The sequence below is a fragment of the Aotus nancymaae genome, unplaced genomic scaffold (genome assembly GCF_030222135.1).
Source record: "Aotus nancymaae isolate 86718 unplaced genomic scaffold, 86718_ANA_hifiasm-v0.15.2.pri h1tg000009l, whole genome shotgun sequence".
Taxonomy (NCBI): Eukaryota; Metazoa; Chordata; class Mammalia; order Primates; family Aotidae; genus Aotus; species Aotus nancymaae.
In genome coordinates this window covers 3197978-3220710 of record NW_026988420.1, presented here as the reverse complement: position 1 = coordinate 3220710, position 22733 = coordinate 3197978, and the positions used below count along the sequence as shown (strand labels likewise).

The 22733-nt window shown below is 37.5% G+C and overlaps 2 protein-coding genes across 7 annotated transcripts in view; one reads left to right on the top strand and one right to left on the bottom strand.

The window, feature by feature from the left end:
- The window catches only part of SGCG (sarcoglycan gamma), a 117839-nt gene extending 100755 nt beyond the window's left edge, over window positions 1–17084 (top strand). For 3 of the 4 annotated variants that reach the window (XM_021677348.2, XM_064373509.1, XM_021677350.2), the window contains one exon: window positions 3044–9104. In XM_021677348.2, the coding sequence (XP_021533023.2) occupies window positions 3044–3217 (174 nt within the window). In that variant the 3' untranslated portion in view covers window positions 3218–9104. Of the gene's footprint in view, window positions 1–3043; window positions 9105–16177 lie in introns of those variants that run through there. The other variant, XM_012441531.3, reaches the window with a different exon arrangement.
- The window catches only part of SACS (sacsin molecular chaperone), a 78948-nt gene continuing 62447 nt past the window's right edge, over window positions 6233–22733 (bottom strand). For 2 of the 3 annotated variants that reach the window (XM_012441508.3, XM_012441518.3), the window contains exon 8: window positions 6233–20338. In XM_012441508.3, coding sequence (XP_012296931.2) covers window positions 8784–20338 — 11555 coding nt within the window. In that variant the 3' untranslated portion in view covers window positions 6233–8783. The remainder of the gene's footprint in view (window positions 20339–22733) is intronic. The other variant, XM_012441503.3, reaches the window with a different exon arrangement.

The following is a 22733-nucleotide window of genomic DNA, read 5'->3' as shown; positions in this document are numbered from 1 at the left end:
GACACAGGGATGATTCATGTCCTGGGCAGGACGGCTCAAGATTCCATCACACTAGTCAGAAAGGTGTGCAATTTAAAATGTTTAAATTATTTCTGGAATTTTCCATTTAATATTATCCAGACAAAGGTTGACAGCAGATAACTACAACCAAGGAAAGTGAAACAGCAGACAGTAGGGGAGGAGCTACTAAAACCTCACTGACACAGCCAAAGTCACGATGAGGCTTGTGTACACACTGCTCAATACCGATAACAGAACCTTGTTAGAAAAAAAAAAAAAAGGAAAAAGCTCGATTTCAGTCAGCCAGAAAATCCAACATGTTAGGGATGTTCCTAAAAGGTCTAGAAGAAAATCAAGGGTCTGGCTTATAAGCGCATTCCAATCATATGATGCCGTATTTATAGATTCGTACAAATTAACTGACGTCATCTTCTTGGCCTAACCCCAGATATTTTTATATGTATGAATGTGCTCAAAATAAGCCACTGCTGCATGAATTCTCCTGTACATAGCTCCGTCTTACCAACAGTGAGTGCAGTGAGTGGCACGGGTTGTGTTCGTTTATGCCACCATCGCCTGGCTGTCATGCCAGACCCTGTTGACTCGAATAAGGATGGTACCGTGTCCAAGAGGTGGAAGAAGAGACCCAGAACCATGGAACAGACCTAGGGTTTATTGAGAACTTATAGGCAGGGTGGTCCAGTAGCAGCGAGCTTGACTGGAAAGCTGCCCCCATTCATAAAAGCATGCAGGTTGTACAACACTTTCACTAAGCAATAACTTCCATTTAGCCCAAAACAAAGGACCTCAATCTGCCATCTGGCCTGTGTTCAAAGGGATGGGCCAGGTGCTCCAATGTCCTTCACAGATGTGGACTAAATCTCTGGGTTGGCCCCTCCTAGACTCCTTAGCTCAGAACTCTGAACACACATTCTTCTTAGACCATAGAGTCATTCTCAGGGAGTGCCTGAGTTACTGCTGTCAGGTGCATCTCCATACACCGGATGACTGTGCTGGGAAAAAAGTCCCTGGATGCTGTTAGTACAATGAGAGGGCACATGGGTTTCCAAGCTCCTCCCCAGCCCTGGCCAGATCATTGCACCTGTGGCAAGGCACAGATTCCCTATGCATGAAACGTGGAGCAGCGGGCAGAGGATTCAGCTGGAAGTCAGGAAGCCCGAGTCCCAGTGCTAGATCAATTCCCTCATTACCTGTTTGAATTCGGGAATCTCATCTGGCCCTCTCTGGGCCTTTCTCCTTATTGTCAAATAGGGAACATAATATTTGCTTAATTACATCACAGGGTTTTGAGACTCTACTGTAGGAATATGGGTGCCAACATTTTGAAACTACATTACTATGATACTAATAGGAAGGTGTAGTAAAGGAGTAGGTGGATACGGTGCCATCATCGAGCCGGCCGTGAGAGCAGCCCCAGAGTGTGTGGGCAGGACCCACCAGATGACAGCCTGCTAGTGGAACACACGTCTTCAGGGGAAGCCACCGCAAGTCATAACCTATGAAGTTATGACGTCAGAAGCAGATTAATGCAGAAATAAAAATCAAGAGTGTTGGAATCGCATTATGAAATCATGTCACTACACACTTAAAAACATGTTACCTTCACAAATTTAAACTTACCTTACTTTTGAAATCTTACTTATTTCCATGAAGTAGGAGTCTTGTACAAGTAGCACACAATCAGACACGTAATTAGAATGAATCTTCCTTATTACGAGGAGCTAGTTCAAAGGGATGAGAGAGATTTCAACTTCTCAACAAACATCGTCCCATAAAGGCAAAAAAAAAAAAAAATGAGCTTTGGAGGCGGTGTGTGGACTGCTCTAGCAGCTAGAGTTTGCTGGAAGAGTAGGGGAAAAAATGGCAACTAGAAAAAAATTGACCAATTAGCCAGAAGAAAGGAGACAGAAGCCAACAAGATGAAAGTGTGTTAGTGAAAAGCAAGTGCCCAAAGAACCTGAGTTGTTGGATAATAACCTAAAGAGATTCTACTTCAAAAACATACTAACACCTATTTGACTTCTTTGACCCTGAGTGCACTAGACCACGCAGGGAGCAGAGCTGCCCGAGATGCTGTGGGGCCGTGCGATCGAGCCTCACCTGCCAGGGTCCACACCAGGGAATGCGTGCAGCAGACAGCAAGTTGTTAATAGATTGAAAGGCAAGGATAACAGCCACATAAAATAAAGGAAGGAGCTCGCCTCGTTGACAAGGACAGGATTATGCCTACCCACATTCAGTTTAATTCCTTGGAACAAGTGAGTGTCCTGGAGTGGGCAGCGTTTGGCTGCTGGATGTGACTATTCTTATTTCTTTATCAAAAAGATTTCAGTGGCTCTGTTTGCATTTCAGTTTAACCAAATTATCATTTGACCGGAAAATCCGGTAGCTTTCATTTCTTTTTCATTGGCTTAGTCTATCTGTCTACTGCTTTTCTGCATCTAAAAGGAGGTAGTGCAGTTTCAAATAATATTTAAAAGTTAGGGAAATGGTTGCCAGCTAATAGGATGAATTTAATTGCCTCTCGTAGGAAAATAAAATCAGGATACATTTCATCATTCACGGGTAAAAATTATTAAGAAGAATCTATTTCAGTGGATTGTACTTTATCCTAATGGGGAGGAGAGGATTTACATAGTCAAAGTGAGTCACAAGATAAATGTAAATTGGCAGAATTCTAATATTTTTGACAAATAATTTTGAAAGGCGTTTTTAGAAGTGTAGCATCACAAAACTAAAGAGCAACCCAGTTTATTGAAAACAAAAAACTGTAAAGGTGAAACGTTTTCACAATGGGGTCACATTTCTCAGCTAGACTGGAAGGAACTGTGAAGTCCCAACCTGCACGTAAAATAGAACAAGGCTTTAAAAGAATCAGATAATTGAAATGACTTACATAAAGTCAGGTGCCTATTTCATTTTCTGTGAGAAGAAACTAATTGGAAACCTTGTGAGAATGGGGATTTGCTGTTGACCAGGGTGGCCCTCCCTTAACGCCTGTGTGTCACCTTCTCTCAACCAGCTTGTGCTTGATGCTGAAACTGTGTGCTTACCCAAGCTGGTGCAGGGGACGTGGGGTCCCTCTGGCAGCTCGCAGAGACTCTACGAAATCTGTGTGTGTCCAGATGGGAAGCTGTACCTGTCTGTGGCTGGTGTGGGCACCACGTGCCAGGAGAACAGCCACATCTGCCTCTGAGCCGCCTGTGTCCTCTCAGTGAGCTTTGCAGTGCTGAACCCAGATCCTCACATCCGGGGAGCAGCTGGACATCGTGAAAGACTGAGGCGGTGTGGATGGGAAGTAAATGCTTCCAGAGGAACTTAAGAAAAAAAAATGTGCCAATGAAAGTGTTCGGACAAAACTACATGATCTCAAAATGCACGTGGATGTGAGACACAAAAGTTGAAGAAATGTAAAAGCAATGTGTTTTTCCACTGGATTTTCACCAAAACAATTGCAACTTCTCTCTGCCTCGCCTCCCCCCATCTTGTCCGTGTGGGCACACAGGCAGTGTTGAGTTGCTATGTGGAGTTCATGTATGACGCTCCGCTGTGGATATCTGATGCCCCATGAGAGTAGCCTTGGTCAATACTAAAATGCCCCAAAGTTCTATACAGCGTTTCATTTATAGCACTCAAACCTAACATCCTTCCTACTGTTTAATGCAAATATGTCAGGTTTCACAAGAAAACTTTCATGTTTTGAAGGGAATTTGAGGTTGATCTGATTTTCAAGATGTAGTTAAAGGAATAAATTACACAAAATTAGACTTTCTGTATATAGTCAATAAGCAATAAAAATCAACCTCATTTTTCAGACTTCACAGTTTTATTTATTTATTTTTTTGAAATGGTGTCTCACTCTGTTGCCCAGGCTGGAGTGCAGTGGCGTGATCTCGGCTCACCACAACCTCCACCTCCCGCATTCAAGTGATTCTGCCTCAGCCTCCCAAGTATTTGATACTACTGGCACGTGCCACCATGCCCAGCTAATTTTTGTATTTTTAGTAAAGACGGGGCTTCACTATGTTGGCCAGGCTGGTCTTGAACTCCTGACCTAGTGATCCGCCTGCCTCAGCCTCCCAAAGTGCTAGTATTACAGGCGTGAGCCACCGAGCCCAGCCCCAGACTTCACAGTTAAAGAATGTCTTACTGTTTTCATCTTCACAAATCTCTGAGGTACATATTATTTTTCCCCAAGTTACTGGTGACAAAGGCTCAAGTAGAACAAGTCACAAGGTCACATGGTCACTACTGAAATTAAACCAAAATGTAACCCTAAATTTGCATAGCTCTTTTCACTTTGAAAGTTCCATGTGTTATCTGTGTCCAAAACACCTGTCTGTGTGATAATTGTACAGATGGAATAATACTTATTTGACAAAGAAACTGAAGCCCAAAGAGGTTTTGTATCTACCAAGATCAAAGGGCTAGTCTGTGGTTCTTTCCTCTACACAAGACAAAAGTCTGGATGTAACTTCATAGAAATAAGACACTCAGAGCTTGTGAAAATGCTTAGTGCCAATTGGCTGTATAAGTTGCTATCAAATAGAACACACTGACCTCTGAAGACAGGTTCGTTTTGTGTAGACCACCCACTCACTTTGTAAAATGCCCTCTACCACAAAAAGTAGTGGGATTTGTTTTTGTTTTACTTATTATAAAAAGAATCTCCAAACAGGTGTAGCACTGCAACTTTCTAATGACATGACATATTAATAACTATAAATACAAGTTCAAATTCATTTTCCATAATCTCAGAATCAAGAAAAAATACAAAAGTGAGCTCTTTATTCCTAATGCTAAGATGTTAACAGCATAGACTGCTTGTAACAACTCCCTGATGTTTAAATTGCTAGAACGCATAAACACTTGAAATTTCAAAATAAAAATACAGTGCTTTCCAAGCAGTTAAGAGCAAACTGATCTGAGTGTAATGCTCCTCCAATTTCACAGGCGGTTGGGTGTTTTACCTATAAATTGGTATTTACCTTTTCCATTTAGTTAAGTACTGAGTAAACTGTTTTCTTACTGTGACATTCCTATTGTCCTAGTAAATGGTTCCTGGTATTTTGTTCCATTTGTGCAAAACATGTCTTCAAGCCCAGTTGATAAAACACAAGATCACTAAACATTTATAAACTAGCTTGGTTCTCATAGTATATGTCCAAAATATAGTGTGTAGATGATAAAGTGAGGTAAATAAAAGTAGTCAATTAGAAAGTGTGGAGAACAGAAACTTTTATTCTATTTTTTTGATCCTTAGCTATATGGAATAATGTTGAAAGAAGTTGTTATGGATAAATATATTCTCCAGAATAAGAAAGTTATCCTTCATTAGAATAAAAGCTTTTAGATGGGTTATATTCTAAAATGGATTACATAAATCTGTCTTCTTAAACATATTATATAATGTAATTTAAATTTTTATTGAAGGCATCAGGTCATGATTATAAACATACATAACAGCGTATTTAGACTGATACTCCTATTAGACTATGTGATTATAGACTATTGAGTGTTTCTACATTAGGAATCTAAAAATAGCACTTATTTCTTTCCCAATTTATAAACTGAGTAGATACAGTAAAAAAGATGAAGATAAAATCTTCTACTACTATTATGCTCTAATAATAAGGATAGCTGGTTTGCAGCAAAATGGACTTCCTAGTAGTTCACAGCTGAATAAAACACAAACCACTCTAGTCACAGGCAAAACTAAAGGTTCCCAACTTCTATAGCCACTACATGAGGAGGATGGACATATGCCTTCTCTGAAGGCAGCCAAATTCACATTAAAAGAGTCAAGCCATGTGTGTTGGTTTCCCCCCGCCAACCCCACCAGGTTACCCAATAGGTAGTCTTTGCTCCTATGGAAAACAGGGAATGAGGGTAGGTCTTCTGAAAGGGCAGAATCCTGTGCACAATGGTTTTCAGGTTGTGTCTGCTTATGTAGCTTTGTGTCCCCTTCTTTGATTTGAAACATCACCTCTTACTTGGCTTCAGCAGTCTTCTTCACATACTGAATTCCACTTCAAATACATTTCTATAATTGCCATTTTCTACCAGCACTATAAATGTCATCCTTGAGATCTACAAAACATTTAAACTACCAAAAATGTCAACTGGAACTAATGAAACAAGTAAATTCCATTCATCCCCAAATCAGACCTGTGAACAACTCCTCTTCATTTTGTTAAATACTATTTTAAGATTTTGCCCAAATCATTTTTGAGCTCTCAGCACCCCGGACTCCATTAATTAATTGTATGGTGCAAGTTTTTCACTTGCTTCCTCACAGAGACCATGAACAATTGAGCCATCCTGCTGGGGACGCCCTGTCCCTGGAGCCTCTGCAGCAGAGAGCCTGCTCCCGAGTGCGGATGTTGCTCCATCCCTTTCCTAGACTGCATGCTACTCTACTCAGGAGCAGCTGATCCACACGCCAGTAGACAGCTTCCATTATCTTTTTAAAAGAAGAGCAAACTACGGTAAAGGTGGGGGAAGCATAGAATAGCAAAATAGCTCAGGTCCAAAATTCCTTAACCTCAATTCCAAAATCTAAAATGCTTCAAAAAGTGAAAATTTTAATATAAGTCTGCTGTAAACTATTGGTGGCAAAGCTGACTCGAATTACATAAGGCTATTTATCAGGTCTATGTATTCAATTTAGTGTGAACCCTCATAGACTTCACTTCAGAAATACGAATGCGTTTGATTACAGGTACAGCCTGACCCTGGTGGGAGCATTTCATTAAAAAGTTATATATACTTGTATTAATTATGAGACACATTAAGGGTTTCATATATGGGATTATGAACCTGTGTGGGTGTTTTTTAAGCCTGGAAAAATCACAAAACTCCAACTAGAGCAACTATCATCAAGGCCAAACGAGGTTTTCTGTGTAAATTTTAATATTCAAAAGCAATAAAATCTAAGTGCTGAATTGGAGCTTTGAAGTAGCAAGTACTTTAAATAAAGCTGAAGATGCAGAATTCAGGTAGCTCCAGAACAGAAAGTACTCTTAGCCCTCATCTGCCTAACTTTGAAGACTTGTGCCTCAGCTATAAAGATGAAGAATTCATATATGTCAGTACTAAAGTGTGAATTAGTACCAGCTATGCAGCTGTCCCCTGAGGCAAGGAAAATATCAAGTCAGCCTCTACCTACAGGAAAAAAAAAATATTTAATGTATCTGTTTCCAAACACATATAGGCCATATAAATCAACTAATCTGATTCTCTAAAAAGGTGACATAAACTCAGCTAAATCAATGAGCACCTAAACCTACTATATAACAAGCACTTTATATTCTCTTAATCCTAGAAAAGAAATCTGCTAAAATTCCAGCATGAAAATATACAAGAAAATATTTTCCTAATATTTCCAATAAACACACACCTTGAAACTTAATATTAAGATGTTAAGTTTGATTTCCAGTGAACTATTTCTCAGGAAATACCCATTATGATGATTTCATATGTACATTTTGCTTTATTAAAAGTATGGCACTTAATATAACAGCAGAAATAATTACATGATTTCACATCCAGAAGCAATACAAGGTGGAGGTGCAAACATTCCTGTTACCAATAAAAGTAAAAAATGTTTTAACAATTTCCGGAAGCCCTTATGCATAAAATATATTTAGCATCATTTACAGCCAGTACACTCCCATAAACTAATTTTCATTACCTTTCTTTTACATTCTGCAAAAAAAAATGTTAAAGTAAACAAGTATGGTGAGACAGACATGAATTAAATGTCAGTTCTAATCATTCATGGGGAAATATAAGCTGATCATTATAACTAGTAGATGATTTTAAGCAATTTTTAATGTTTTTAAAGTGAAAAAAAAAAACTCCACTAAGTGCCATATTGAAAGTTTTTTTTAACTGCAGCACCTTTAGACAACAAAAGATTGCATCCTGTTCAACCACACTATATAAATTATGACATTTGTGGAAAATGTGTACACACAAACATAAAGCAAGTGTTCTAACAGTTAATAAATGTCGTCCTAGCAAGCAGTTTCCAGAAACAATACTAACATCTGGTAATAAGAACTGCCACCATTTTGAGTTTTCCATTGCTATCTTCATGAAACAGGAAGCCTGTAAACATAAGATGTTAAAAAAATTTAAATAAAGATGTAAAGTGCACTCAGTGCACTCTAAAAAGTACTACCTTCACACTCTTAATCAAGTAATAGGATCACAATACTGTACCATTTTTTAAATGCACTGAGTATGACATAAAATTGCAACAAATTCATAATCAGAGCCAGCTGATAAGAAAATAATGCATCCAAGAGGATCTACTTAAAAAAAATGACAAACTACAAAGACTTAATTCAATCCCCCTTACATGTTTAAACCAATGATATGTCCAGTGTTCATTTGCTCCTTCAAAAACATGTTAAAAACATAAAATTATTTTATCTTAACCAGAATCATACATAGACTCTTATCTAACAAACTGCTAAGCTTTGGTTATATAAAGTGCAGTTCAATAATGTGCCATCCCAATCATTCAAATCTAGCTAGCTATTTTGCAGCTCACCACCATCTTCAAAATAGTTTTAGATTCAGTTAAGGTTTTTCTGTTGGTACTCATGTTAACAACTCCAGAATTCTCCCAAAACAATCTGCAATGTGCTTCACAATTCCTAGCTAACTGGCAACGAAGCTTAATGAAGTACAGCAATATATATTTGTGCTACAACACATTCAAGATCTACCCCCTTTTTTTTCTTTAAATACCTTCACGCTTTTTGTTGTATAAAATTTTCAAGTTTTATTATGATACAGGCAGTACATTCCATCACCCTCATAGCAACCTCAGAAGTGAACCTGTCATTTGGAATCTGAGGAAAAGGAAGCAAATCAGGATATCTTGTTTTTAAACTGTCTACACCATAAGCTTCCAATGTGTGAACATCGTTTGTCAGTCCTTCAAGTTGCTGACTATATTCCTCTATTTTCTGAGCAAGTGCAGTTGGTTTTACATCTTTATCAGACTTTCCCCTCACAGCATAGTCAGCTGCAATCAAAGCTAACTTGGTAGAAAGGTAGCATTTAAAGCACACCCACTCATTGGCATTTTTATGAAGGTCATTCCTGGCAGCTGAAAAGTTTGCTCTGGCTTGTCTCAGCCATCTGCGTGCTTCCACTGGATTGCCAACCGACTTGAAAGTGGGAGGAACAAAGAATCTTTGAGAGTAAGTCTGTCCAGCCGAAGGCGGGCATTTTTCTTTGTTTTGCTGCTGTCTTTCAGATTTATGGCTCGTTGCTTCTTGATTCCATGAAGTATAGAATCTCTGAAATGAGTACTTGTCTGACTGAAATCGGGATGCTGAGGTTGAAAACGTTCGTCTGGAGGCCCTGTCTGCATTTTGATCTAGAAAAGCCTGTTTTTCTAATCTGTTGATTTCATTCTGCAAATGTTTAAAAACTTCATTGGCAATGTCATGGTTCTCTGGATTTTTGTCAGGATGCCATTTCAAATACAACCGCCTAATAATCTTTTTTCGTTCTGATTCCGGAAGCTTCCATGCTTGCTCCACCACAGAAGTCACTTCTTTTAAGATTTCTGGTAAAGAATTAACCTTAAGCTTTTTGGGGGACTGATGTTTTGAAGAAGTTTTGTGGCTCTCTCTACCAGAGAAAAGAGGAGGAATGCTTCTCAGACCAGGGGCAAGGAACTCAGTAGGGCTGGTTGGTGTAGAAGGAGCACTGTCTCTGCTTTGAGAGCTTTCGTCAGGTCTTGAAAACTTATACAGATCAAGAGAGCTAACTATTTTATATTCACTATAACCAATATCAATCTGATATATCTTTCCTAGAAAACTAGAATTATCAGCATCTTCTCTTTCAACTTCTTGTACGATAATTGCATATGTGTATGTTGGCTGGTATGATCCATAGATATCACCACCTTCAGCATCAACAAGGTACCCAACGTATTCTCCCGGGTAGAAAACATTCATTGGGTCCATAAGAAGAGTGTAATGAATTTCAGCAGGAATTGGTGTACCAGGCATTGGAAGTTCCAGTTTTGACGGCTCTGAAGAGTCGTATTTCACTCCTAAACTGTCAAGTTTCTCACCGATCCTGTAAATATCATTGCATCCTAGCATAGCAATTAAATATGAAGTATCAGAAATCAAATTGTCAGTTGCTGATTTAAGAGTCATTGCCAATGCTAACAGGAAATTAATATCTTTACTGTCTGAATGTTGAATGTAGAGCAGGATGACTGCATTCCCAAATCGTTTCAAAAAAGCAAAAGTTTCACTTCTGCTGTGGGGAATAGGATTAAAACCTTTCACTCTTAATGTTGTTTGAAGCTTTTCAAAACAGGAGACTTTCAATCCTTCTCTTAAAGCTTTGCAAAGTCTTATGGCTTTTTCTTCATTGGCCAGAAAAGCATTATCATTTTCATGCTTCATAATTCTAATTAGTCCTGTAATGAACTGTTCAGAAGACAAGAGTAACTGCAATCTTCCTTGTAGAGAACACAATGCTCCAAACTGACAAACTTTGGGAGTCTCTTCATCTAACTGTTCTTCAAGTATACTGCTCAATAATCGAGGTCTAAGTTTTTGAGGAAAGAGCATTATCAACTTAGTATGAAATCCATGGTCCTTCCCTAAGTAGCATTGGCTGAGATCAACCAACATTTGCACACCAATATTCCCCTGGATTCTACTTTTATAATGTGGTGCATCATCAAACACTAAGATGCTTGACTTTACCAATCTACCATCTTGGCTTGGGAGGTAAAGTGCAAGATCTCGTACATTCTCCAGATCACCCCTCACCTTGACTGAATCATTCTGTAGACTCTTGAACAGACCAGAAACTACTCGCTTAACTGTACGCATCTCATTAGGATCTAATTGTTTACCTTCAGAATTTTTAAATATACGGCTCAACACTTCAACATACTGCTTAGTTGAAATAATATCTTCAGTGCCTAAGTGTTTGAACAACTGGTGAAATGTGCCAAGTTCTAAAGGTAGCTTGTACAAATAAGGTTTAAAATCAGATTCATATTCTAGGTTTATCACTACCTCCTCAGGCTTCAGAAGTTTCCAACCATCTTCTACCATCACAAAAGCAACCCCTCGCAATTGAAAACGAAATTCTCTTTTTTCTGCACTAAGGAATTCATATATGCTCCTTAAAACTTTTGCTCTAGTTTTTACCATTTCTTCATCCAAAGTTGTTATGTTGCATATGTTTCTGCAGTTATTGATGACCTTATCAAGAGGAGGATCCAGGTTAACACTAAGCATATTTAAAACTTGTTCAAGCTGTTCTTGTGGACCAAGATCACTACCTTCCTGTTCTTTGATGCTCAAGGGTGTAGCTTTCTCTGGAAGAATAGGACAGGATGTCCATAACAGCTGGAGTACATCACATTGCTTGAATTTTGGATTTACCTGTGCTCCATTGAACTTTATAAGAGGAAGTGTTCCATTTACCTCTTGATATTGAGGATGAAATCTAATGAATTCTGCAGGGGCCCGCTCAGGACATAAGAATGGTATTAAAGACAGTTCTTTCAGAAAATTTCCAGATAACAAATCCATTCGTTCTTGGAATATATGATGGAGAAGGATATCAACTGTATTTTGCAAAGTTTCTTTGGACCAATTTTCTGTATTAGCCCTCACACTGATTTCCTTAGCAAATTGTAACAACTGCTGCTGAGACAGTATATATTTTAGTCCAATATTTCTTAAGAATTCCACCCAGGATGTCATAAATGTAACATGATTTTTGGGTTTTATAAGTTGTTCTAATTTCTTAAAGAAATCTTTAGGAATAAACAATTTTTCAGGAAGCATAACTTCAAAAACTCTCACAGTTCTATCATAGAACTGCTTTGCTTGCTTTAGTCTACTGTTAGCATCATGGATTATCAATAAACTTTCCAGTTTTTCAAAAAGTTGTTCCTTAATCTCTGATAATTCCTCAGCACTTGATAATCTATTCTTAAGATAGATCAAGTGCTCTAATTTTGCATCATAAGAGAGGTTTTCAATTTTTGGTAAGAGGTGTTTCAAATATACCTCAAGATCATCTACAGGTACACAACCAATCACCTCATATAGTTCTTTTAAGTGTATTTTTTCTTCAAGAAATGCAGATGATGATGATTGTGTCCATTTTTCCACTTCAGCTGAAGGGATACTTTTTGTAAGTACATAGCATGTTCCAAATTTTGCAATGCTCACATAGCGGCCACTGATGGATTTATAGCATGGAAGTGACTTTAAAATTCTTATGTCATCTTGGGACATCAAATGATTCAAATTGCAGTTGAAATACATCAAAAGTGCTTCAAAGTCATTTTCTACTAATTTTTCTGTTCTAAATGTTGATGTTTGGACCATATAATGTAGAGCCTTCAAAATGCTTGTGGGGCTCTCTATATTTGCTGTGTGACATGACAACAGAGGAACAAATGTGCTGTCTTTGGAACAGATTTTGTTCAAAGCAAGCTGAATACAGCCAGCTTTCATTAGAGCATGAAAAACTTTATCACTCTGCGCATTTGGAAAAACTGCAATGTGCATAAGGTTGAGAGGAAGCAGAACATCTCCTTCAGGAACCACAAGCTGGTTGGCTGAAACAGTAAACTTTGTTCCTGGAAGCAATGCCCAGTCTTTTAGAGTATCAACAACAATGTCAAATTTTGGTTTTGTTTCTTCCTGTTCTTCTTTCACACTTACAGACTCACTGATAAAATGCCACGCATTCTTAAGCCAAGACTCACTTGCAAAATTGTCTTTCCACTTTGTGCAACTTTTGGTCTTATATTCTCGAGGCAACACAGAGGATAACAAATCAGCAAAGCTGGAAATGTCAAACACTTTTGCAACTTTACAGTTCAATAAAATATTACTATATTTCAAATATAATGTATTCATAAACAAGTCTTTGCGGGATGGAATCAATTCATGGTATGTTGTCAGAAACTTGGGTCGCTTTGCATCAAAAGTTTGCAAAACACTGTCCAGTGTAATGAGAAGGGGCAGTCCCTCAACTTCAATCTCATTTTCTTCTGCATCTTTAAAACAATAATCAACTAAAAGTTTTAAACTATGAAAAAGTTTTAGATTAGTCTGCTGGAGACGACATGGCAACTTCCCAATATGGCAATTAGTATCAGGAGAGGAAAATGTCATTAAAAAAGATCTGATATCAGCAGGGGTCACATAACTAACAGGAATATCTGCATCTATAAGACAGTGGTAAAGATTAGCAGTTTCATCACAGTTATAAACCAAGTTGAAACCAATTTCTAAAAGGAGATGTTTCAGTCTATAGACATTCTCTGCCACTGTTTTGCGTGTGGTGATATTATAATCTGCATTTTTAAGGTGTTGTAATTCATCCTGTAGTAAATTGTCAAAAAATGGTCTAGTTTTATTTGAAGTAGACATATTGATCCAAGTAATTATAACTGCAGAGTGCAAGTCAGAGCCATCAATATTTGGAGCTCGCACAACAGGCAAAAGACGTTTCATGTCTTCGTGAATGCAACTGTAAAGTGCTTTCACTAGACAATATAAATCTGGCTGTAGATCAAGACGGTTAACTGGGAAAAATGATAAAAACTTCTTTAAAGTGTCCTTTACAACATGAATAGGGGTGTTCTGTAAAACTGATAATGTTGGATCAGAACCAGGGAAATACCGTTTTTTTAACTGTATTAGCAATTCAACATATGCAGGAGCTATTAATGCTGTCATTAAACTGTTATTCCAGTCACTTCGAACACCAACTCCATTATCATCACGCCACAGGTTCCTTCTGGCTGAGTCTAGTGCAAAGTGGCCATTCACATGAAATGGCAGCCCAGTCTCCAAAGAGAGAGGCAGAAAGCAGAAGGCCCTATGGGGTTTTTTATAGTTGTGAGTAATACAAGCAGCTACTCCACCACGTGGGAAAAGAGTAATATCTTGATTCTTGTGAGCTGATATGACACTCTTAGATACTTTGTCCATACTTGAAAAACCTGATCTATTACAAATTAGCCACGTAGTCAGATTTCCTTCAGAGTCCTCAGTATCCATAGTGTATGTTATCTGTTGAACTGGTATGTCTTTAAGCTGCCTCTTTTTAGTAACACTATCAATTACAGATGCATGAAATTGTTTCCTTTTTAATCTGTCTCCATCTGTGATTTTGCCCTTTACTGAATACAGCACATTTAGAGCTCCAGTACTTTTATCTATTTCACAAATAGAAATTTTTTCCATGTGATTAAGAAACATTAGAAGTTCTGCCCCATCTGAGCGCAATTTGTCCAAAAGATTCTGGACCATTCTGTCTGATGCTGGAACAGACGAAATTTCTGAAACTTTTGCCATTTCTGCATTACGAAGAGGAAATCTGAACATTGTGCAATTATCCAGTTTAAAGTGGGTTCCCAGATAAAGATCCAGAACATCTGAGAATTGTGTCCTAAAATCTGCATCCAAATCCCTAAACATGCGTCCAGGACTAATGGATGTGGCCCCTGGTGCATATCTGGCATGAGGATCAAAAATACACAGGATGTCATTGCCAGAAATAAAAGATGGGCAGTCTGTGATATGATACACAGAATTGAACCCTATTCCATATTGTCCAGTTTTATAAGGATTTCCTTCTTTCGTGCCTTTTCCAAGATTCTGGATTCCTCTAACATCATCTTCTGTAAATGGCTGATTGTTGTACACACAAAGTGCTGGCCCTTGCAGTGGGGCCCACTTATCATCAAATATTCTATCAACTGGATGCTGTCTAGGATCAAACACAAAACATATTTCTGTCGCCTTTGCATCATCAGCATTCTGAAGAAGCTCTTTCAACATTTCCTTTTCAGAAGGATATGCATTAAGGATGCTCTTAATTCTGCTAGTCAATTTTTCTTTCTGTCCAAATTCTGTGCCAAGTGTTGTAAAACAGACATTGGATGCATATCTTTCTAAGGCTTTGTGTCGCTTTGGGACTGCTCCTAGTTTTACAGCTACTTCCCTGGGTATATCAGCATGACAATATTTTACAGTGGTATCCTTTACTTTTATCCAAGGGCAATCATTGTAACATAATGACTTAGCAGGGAGAAGCATAAGATTAGTATCTGGCAATAATATCTTGCCATAATTTTTCTCACAAAATTCTTGTTTCTTTTCTCTAATGAGGCTCCATATTCCTTCACTGATTATTCGTCGACAAAGCTGAAAATTCTCTTCTGTTATTTGCTTTGTTCCTCTTTCTTGATCAATAGATTCCAAAACAAGAGCAAAATCTTCAACAGTGAATGACTGCCTCACACCTGCATTTTCAAAAAGTTCACGGAAATTATTTTTATATTTATTAGGCAACTGATAAAGGTATGGTGCCGCCTCAAAATTTAAATGAAAAGAAACTTTTTCTGAGTCAACATATGCATTCTCAACTAGAATGAAGCTAAAGGGTTTTAACTTATCAATAATTGATATCTTAGTGATTTCATTTTGCATCATGGCTTCATGAAGGTATTTGTAGCAAGCATTGGTGATATTCTCCTGGTACAGTGTAATTCCATCATCAACTGATTTTGCAACTTCTTTCAATTGGTTTATAACCAGATCAACTGTTGGCTTCTTAAGTAATCCCAAAAACTCTTTAACAGCCAATGACACTGAACCACAACCTCTAAAGGAATGGGAATTTTCATTTAGAATTGGTTGCAAAAGACAAACTATATCTTGATGTTCAGCTGTATAAAGGTCAGTTGCTGCAAACATGGTTTCAGGCTTAAAACTGTTACCTTTCCAGTCCAAAGAAAAACCTGCTGGTTTTGTCAGAAATGGAAGGAAGGGGATTGTTTGATATTTTGCAGCAAAGTCCTTTGCTCTAGGATCCCTTATTTTTAGTTTCTCATCAATAAGACTCAATAGGATACTACTTCTTAGGCATGCAGCAACATGATCACTTTTATTAATTTCAGCTACTGACTCTGCACGTTCTAGCATGTCATCCCATAAAATATCATCTTTAGCCATACCTAACTGAACTAGTTTAATCAAAATAATAGGATTGAGATAATCCTGAGTAGAACCATAAGGGAATCTTCCATCTTTAATATCAAATAACTTTGCAACTCGTCCTTCAGGGTGGATCAATCTTGATGGCAAAACCAAAGGATGCCCCTCCAAGGAACAAGGAATACATGGAGTAACACGAAGAATTCCTGAGAACTCATCAACTTTTTCATTTAGAACAAAAATCATTAAAGGATCTCTAAGTTCTGCTTCAATTTCTTGAATATTTGGGAAAAAAACTTCAGAAAAAAACTGTTTCTCTGAAAATGTGTTTTCAAGTAGTATCTGTTTACAGCCAGCTTCTTCAAATCCTAATTTTACTGAAGAAGGAAGTTCAACAGCACAAAGGTTTTTGGACCCAGTCTTCTTGAGGTATTTCAAAAATATCTTGAAGGCTGCTGAACCAACATCTCTTCTTTTAAGTATAGTGTCATCTAGAAATCTTACGTTCTTCATGGAAACCCAAGTATATCCATCAGAGAAGACTCTGGTCAATTCTTTCCCTTTTCCATGAGCTATATCTTCATAAAATCCTTGGCAAATTACAGAAAAATCATCATGGACTAAATCAGGATCGGGCCACACTGCATAGTAAGTATAATCCATTAGCTCCCCACTAGTGGCCAGGTCCCGTAAGACACTCAGTGCCTGTAAGTAAGCTTTAACAATAACATGTCTCATGAACGTGGTATTCCACCGTCCTTTTGTATCTGTCTTCCAGATTTCTTTCCTATTTGAAGTAACAGCAAAGCACCCATTGATGTGAACTGGCAAGCCTGTTTTTATTCGTAAAGGTAAATAGCAAAACACCTCCCCAATGTGTGGTTTCACGGTCCACTTCTGGTCCTGGATTTCCGACAGCAGAACTCCTACTGCCCCACATGGAACCAGTCCGAGTCTTCTTCCACTCTCACTCAGGGAAAACTTCAGAGCCTCTCCTGTGTCCATGCAAGTACACAGAAGCCACGTGGTACACTCTACTGTTTTTTGTGACAACTCATCTGATGGCTTTTTTGATTGGCCAGACTTGGCCATTTCAAAGAGAGCAGCTGGGTCATCATCTGGACCTCTAAAAAGTGGTGACTGTAAATCAGCAATCCTTCTGAACACATGGTGAAATTCTTCCACTGTGATCTGAAGAATGCAAGATGACTTTGGTTCATCACTGGGAAGCTTTTTATTACTGCTGCTGTAAGTCTTCATGAGCTTAGCAGCCTCTTTTAAAACACTTAAGACAGGTGTGTTCAATGCTTTGGAAGAGCAGGATTTTTTTTTAATTATTACTGTATCTTGTGCTAAGCTGGGGTTGCTTTCCTCAATTTTCAAATACTTCAAATACATTGAGTTTACACTCTGAGTGAAAATGATAAGCCTGTGTCCACAAAGACTAAATTCATCCACAAGAGAATAAATATCTGCTGTATTATAGCAAGTACTACTAACTTCACTCACTTTTGCTTCCTGTTGAGTTCTAAAGGACAGTCGGAAAAGAGTTCCATTATAGCTGTAAGGTGCTTCTACAGTCAAAGGTAACTGACAGCCAAAAACATCTATAAATGGTTTGAACTGATTAGGAAACTTCCTAAGTCTTTTCTGTTGTTTACTCCAATTAATTTTTATCCCAGGATTGGATTTGTCTTTAATATGTTTACTGATATGGTTTATGTTTGGATCAAACATTATCATAAATTCCCGACTCATAATGATGGGAATGTCAGTGATATGGTACACAGAATTAAATCCAAGACCAAATTTTCCAACTTTGTCAACTTCTCCCCTTTTTAAAGATTCTCCTAACCTAGTTATGTTCACAAAATCTGAATCTGAGAATTGAGAATTATTGAATGACCACAAAGCCGGTCCATGACAAGCTGCCATCCCTGGGTCTAGGAGATTCTCTCTTATGTCCATATTTCTTCTCATGTCAATCAAGAAACTGCATTCTGTTGCATTTGCATCATCAGCATTTTGAAGTAGTTCTTTAAAAATATCTGATACTGAAGGGTATTCTTCCAGAATATTTTTAATTCTTACAGTAAGTGGTTCTCTTTGTCCTGACTGCTCAAATCCCATGTTTTCAGGATTTATCAGTCTTGTACTAAGGCATGGAACTTTTAGCCATTCTGCAGTTTTCATGGGTATGTCCTCATGCACCAAAATGATTGGTTCCACAGAATCTTCAAGTAAGTCATTAAGGTCATCAACTTTAATGTCACAATAACAGCATTCGTGAATTGGCTTCATGATAAGTTTAGAAGGATTTTTGCTATGATGTATAGGAACTGGTGTGTTGGGGCTTGCTGGAATCTGATTGCTATAAAGCCATCTGATAATATTCAACATAAGATGAAGATTTTGCTTGCTTTCTTGTTCACTGAGATCTTGGTCACTTTTGAGGTATATCTTCTGAATAACCATGGAAATGTGATCTGATGTCAACTCCTCTATTGAACCACAGACCTTAAATAGTTGGTGGAATTTTGCCATGGTTTTAGGTACATTATGCAAATAAGGCTGAAGGTCAAGATCATGGATTGGTTTAATCACAGCTTGGGCAAGTGGACAAAATTTTTTGCCAGTCCAAACCCATGGAAATTTTAAGGCTTTGAAAGAATCTTTCCCTTCATTTAGATGATCATGCATGAATCCATAAATTTCAAGCAAAATATGCTGGAATTGATAGTAGTCTTCATCACTAAAAGTTTTTGAAGTATACCAATCAACAACAATTTTAAAGTGTTTTAAGACAGCACTAATGCTAGGTTTTGTGAAAATCCCTAATGCTTTTTCCAGGTTTACATGGATACTTTCAACAAGAGGAAGTGAGGAGCCAACGAGAATTGCATGGCCTACATCACACATATCTGGTGGTACACAGAGAGTACAGAGATCTCCTTTCCAGACTAAAGAGCCTGGATAATTTGGAGGTCTTTCTTTGCAGGCTGGAACCCATTTTATTTTTTTTAATGTCATCTTTCCTTCAGATGATTGCAACAGTGTGTGATTCTTATTTAAAACCAGTAGGAGGGTTTTGGCTTTCTTCAGAAGAACATCCTGATCTGGACAAGAACTGACCTGTAAGGCTTCAATTTTTTTTGCCACTTGCACAACATCCTTCTCTTTAAGACTAGCTTCATTTTTTAAACCAATCTGTCTTAAAGAATGAAGAATATCTGGTGAGGTAAAAACTGAGGGTGGGAAATAAGTTCCTTCTTCATTATAAAAGAGATCCTTTAGTACTTCTATATCAGGGTCAAAGAGTTCGCCAGCTGATACCATCTGTTCCTCTGAAATCTGGATGAATTTTAATGGCGTTAACCACTCAAGCACATTTGGATTCTCATTTTTAAGAGAAGACAGATTCTCAAGGATCCATAACATAAGCTGTGTTACCTCTTCATGTGAATAAAATGCATTTTCAATATCTTTTAAAAGAAGCTTTAAGCAGCTAGTGGTCTTTAATTGGTCTATTTTCAACATGTTTGCCAAGCGAATAGTAGCTTCATCACTACTGTCTATTACTGAAATAGAAAGTCGCAGATCTGCTGGGAGTTTGGCAGTATGGTGTAAGACTTTACAACCTTTCAATTTTGTATAAGAAGAAATTCCCTGACCAGAAGAATGGTTAATGCGTTTGAATATTGCCAATTCTTGAATTATTCTTTTCTCTTTCTCACTGCTATCAGTTAAACTAGCCAAGAACTTCCTCAGGGCATCTTTGTGTGTTGGAAGTAGTGAAGTTATTTGATTGCACAATTTCTGCAATGGTATCTTCTCCATTATCTGCAAAACAGCACTTGGTAATGGCGAATGAACATATTTTTTAATAAGTGGATGCTGTATAGATGCATCTAATTTTTTAAGGACAATCCCTCCAAGTTTTTGTACAATGTCCGCTAAAAATTCTGGAAGCTGTGCTTCAGATTCATCGTCTAAAATGACTAATGATGGAATCCTGAGTCTAATGAGTTCCACACATGCCTGACCTTCCTCTAGTATAGTTCTGGGGATAAGTGGCATCTCATTAAATAAAGTCAAATCCTCAGAAAAATGTATATAAAGATTCTTCCAAACCATCTTAAGCCATGAAACAGTTGGGTGATTTCTGTTTTCATCAAATGGATACCATTGAACGATCAACTCTCTGCCAGGCCAGAATGTATTCATTACTTCTTTGATAAGACGTTCAAATCGTTCTGGATTTAGAAGCTGCAGCTGAGTACATGGTCTTCCTGTAAATCATACACAGAAATGTTATAAATACATAAAATTCTACTGTAATAGCTTTCTATTCTCACAAATAAGATAGTACTGGAAAGTTTTCTAAGAGTTGTAAGTACATGTAAAAATTCAGCAAAACTGGGCCAAAATAATTTTTTAAATAATAGTGATAGGAAATCTATATACAAATCCATATTTACAATAAACTGTGAGAGAAATAATTCTGCCTGGAAAATGCTTATTTTAAATAAATATATAAAATGCAATTAAATGTGTTTTTTAAACTATTCTATAATGTTCTGCAAATGGAATCAACATGGAAAACAATGTTTAGTGCTTATTTTTTCACAGATAAAAGCAGCAAGGAAAAATGCAGATAAAACTTATATAAGAACCCTTTCATTGAAAGGTAAAAATTGATAAGCAAACCCAATAAACACCTAGTATCCCTTATCTGAATGCTTGTGACCAGAAATGTTTTGGATTTCTGACTCTTTTGGATTTTGGAATATTCACATTGTACTTACTAGTTTAGTATTCCAAATCCAAAAATCTGAAATCCAAAATGCTCCAATGAGCACTTCTTTTGAGTGTCATGTAGATACTTGTTTTAGATTTTGGAACATTCGGGGTTTCAGATTTTTGAGTTAGGGACACCCAACCTGTATGAAGGACATTTTGTGTTAACTTAAAGTTTCCAGAAGCCAAACAGCTGCATGACCTACAGAGAAGGGCACGAAGTCAGAGCACAGAGGCTGGAGTCTCAGCTGCAGTTGACTCACACTTTCTGAAGCTGAGCAGCAATGTGACTTACATGGTTTCCTTTCAACAACTAAACAGATGTCTAATTTAAGTGTCATTTCATCTTTCTGGGACTTGAATTCTCTCATCTGGAAAAATAATGGGAATGAGATTCTAATCTAAAGACTGCTCTATATTTAAGCCCAAATATACAGCATATTTGTAACTTTTCCAAAGTACCCTTTACGTAGCTACTGATTATTAAAGTGTGCTCTTCAGAGCCCTGGGATTTTGCATTAAATAATTTGGAGGCAACAAAGGGAGCACGTAGGGCAGCACTGTGAAGGCATCAGAGCAGCTCCACTTTTGGATGTCTGATAAACTAGAACACTAAGAAGATATTTGCTTGGGTTGTGGGGGCAGATTTTACTAATTTTAACCACTGGTCTAGAAATTACATTTTCTTTTGAAGTGAATTTAGTAGTATTTCTGAGTATAACATTTATACTATCAGTAGGAACAAAATGAAAAAAATAACACTATACATCTACGGGTATGTTTTTCCCAGAAAAATAAAAAACATCTCAAATTCAATCTTGTATAGATACTAACATTCAATTTTCTCCCTAGGTACATATCACTTCTAGACTCTTTTAAAAGAGTGGCTGGGTGTGGTGGCTCACGCCTCTAATCCCAAGCACTTTGTGAGGCCAAGGCACATAGATCACAAGGTCAGTTCAAGACCAGCCTGGCCAAGATGGTGAAACCCCATCTCTACAAAAATACAAAAAATTGGCTGGGCGTAGTGGCAGGTGTCTGTAATCCCAGCTACTTGGGAGGCTGAGGCAGAGAAGTGCTTGAACTCAGGAGGCGGAAGTTGCGGTGAGCCAAGATGGCACCATTGCAATCCAGCCTGGGTGACAGAGCAACACTTCGTCTCAAAAAAAAAAGAGCAACTTTGGAAAATATTATAAGAGGAATCCCACCTTAGGCCCTGGAAACTTTTGTGTATTGTTTTTAGCCAAGAAAGCATACCCTTATTTCAGAAGTTTACATATCAAAAAGATGACTTTATCTTCTACCAAGAAATTGCCTTTCATGTAACAATAAGATATTTAAAAATTACTGCCATAGAAATTTAAGCAAGGGCACACTTTTGCAACTTTAGGCAGGTGTCAATACCCAAATTCAGAATATTTTTCAGTTCCTACATTGTGTGATTTAGGATAATTCAAGTAGTAATAGATAAGAAATTACGAAATCTTGTCAGCAGACTAGTATAGCCTATCTGACATGTAAGTTCCATTAAAATATAATTTTACAACACTGTTCTTTAAAAATGTTCACTGAATTGAATTTAACTATAATGGAATATCCAAATCACAAGGCAAGGATATAATACTAGAAATACCAAAAAAGAGAGTTAGAAATTAAAATTCAAAACACTCAGAAAACAAAACAATATGCACTGCTTTGTGTTCTATGTTAATAATTACCACATGACATGCATTCCACAGATAATCTTACCTAATATCCTTGCATGAAATTTGGCAATTTATAAAACATACACCTACCTTCAGGAAAATTATCTGATTTAATGTATAAATTAAATGCCAACAAAACACACAGACACACACACACCCCCCCCACATATAGCATGCAACT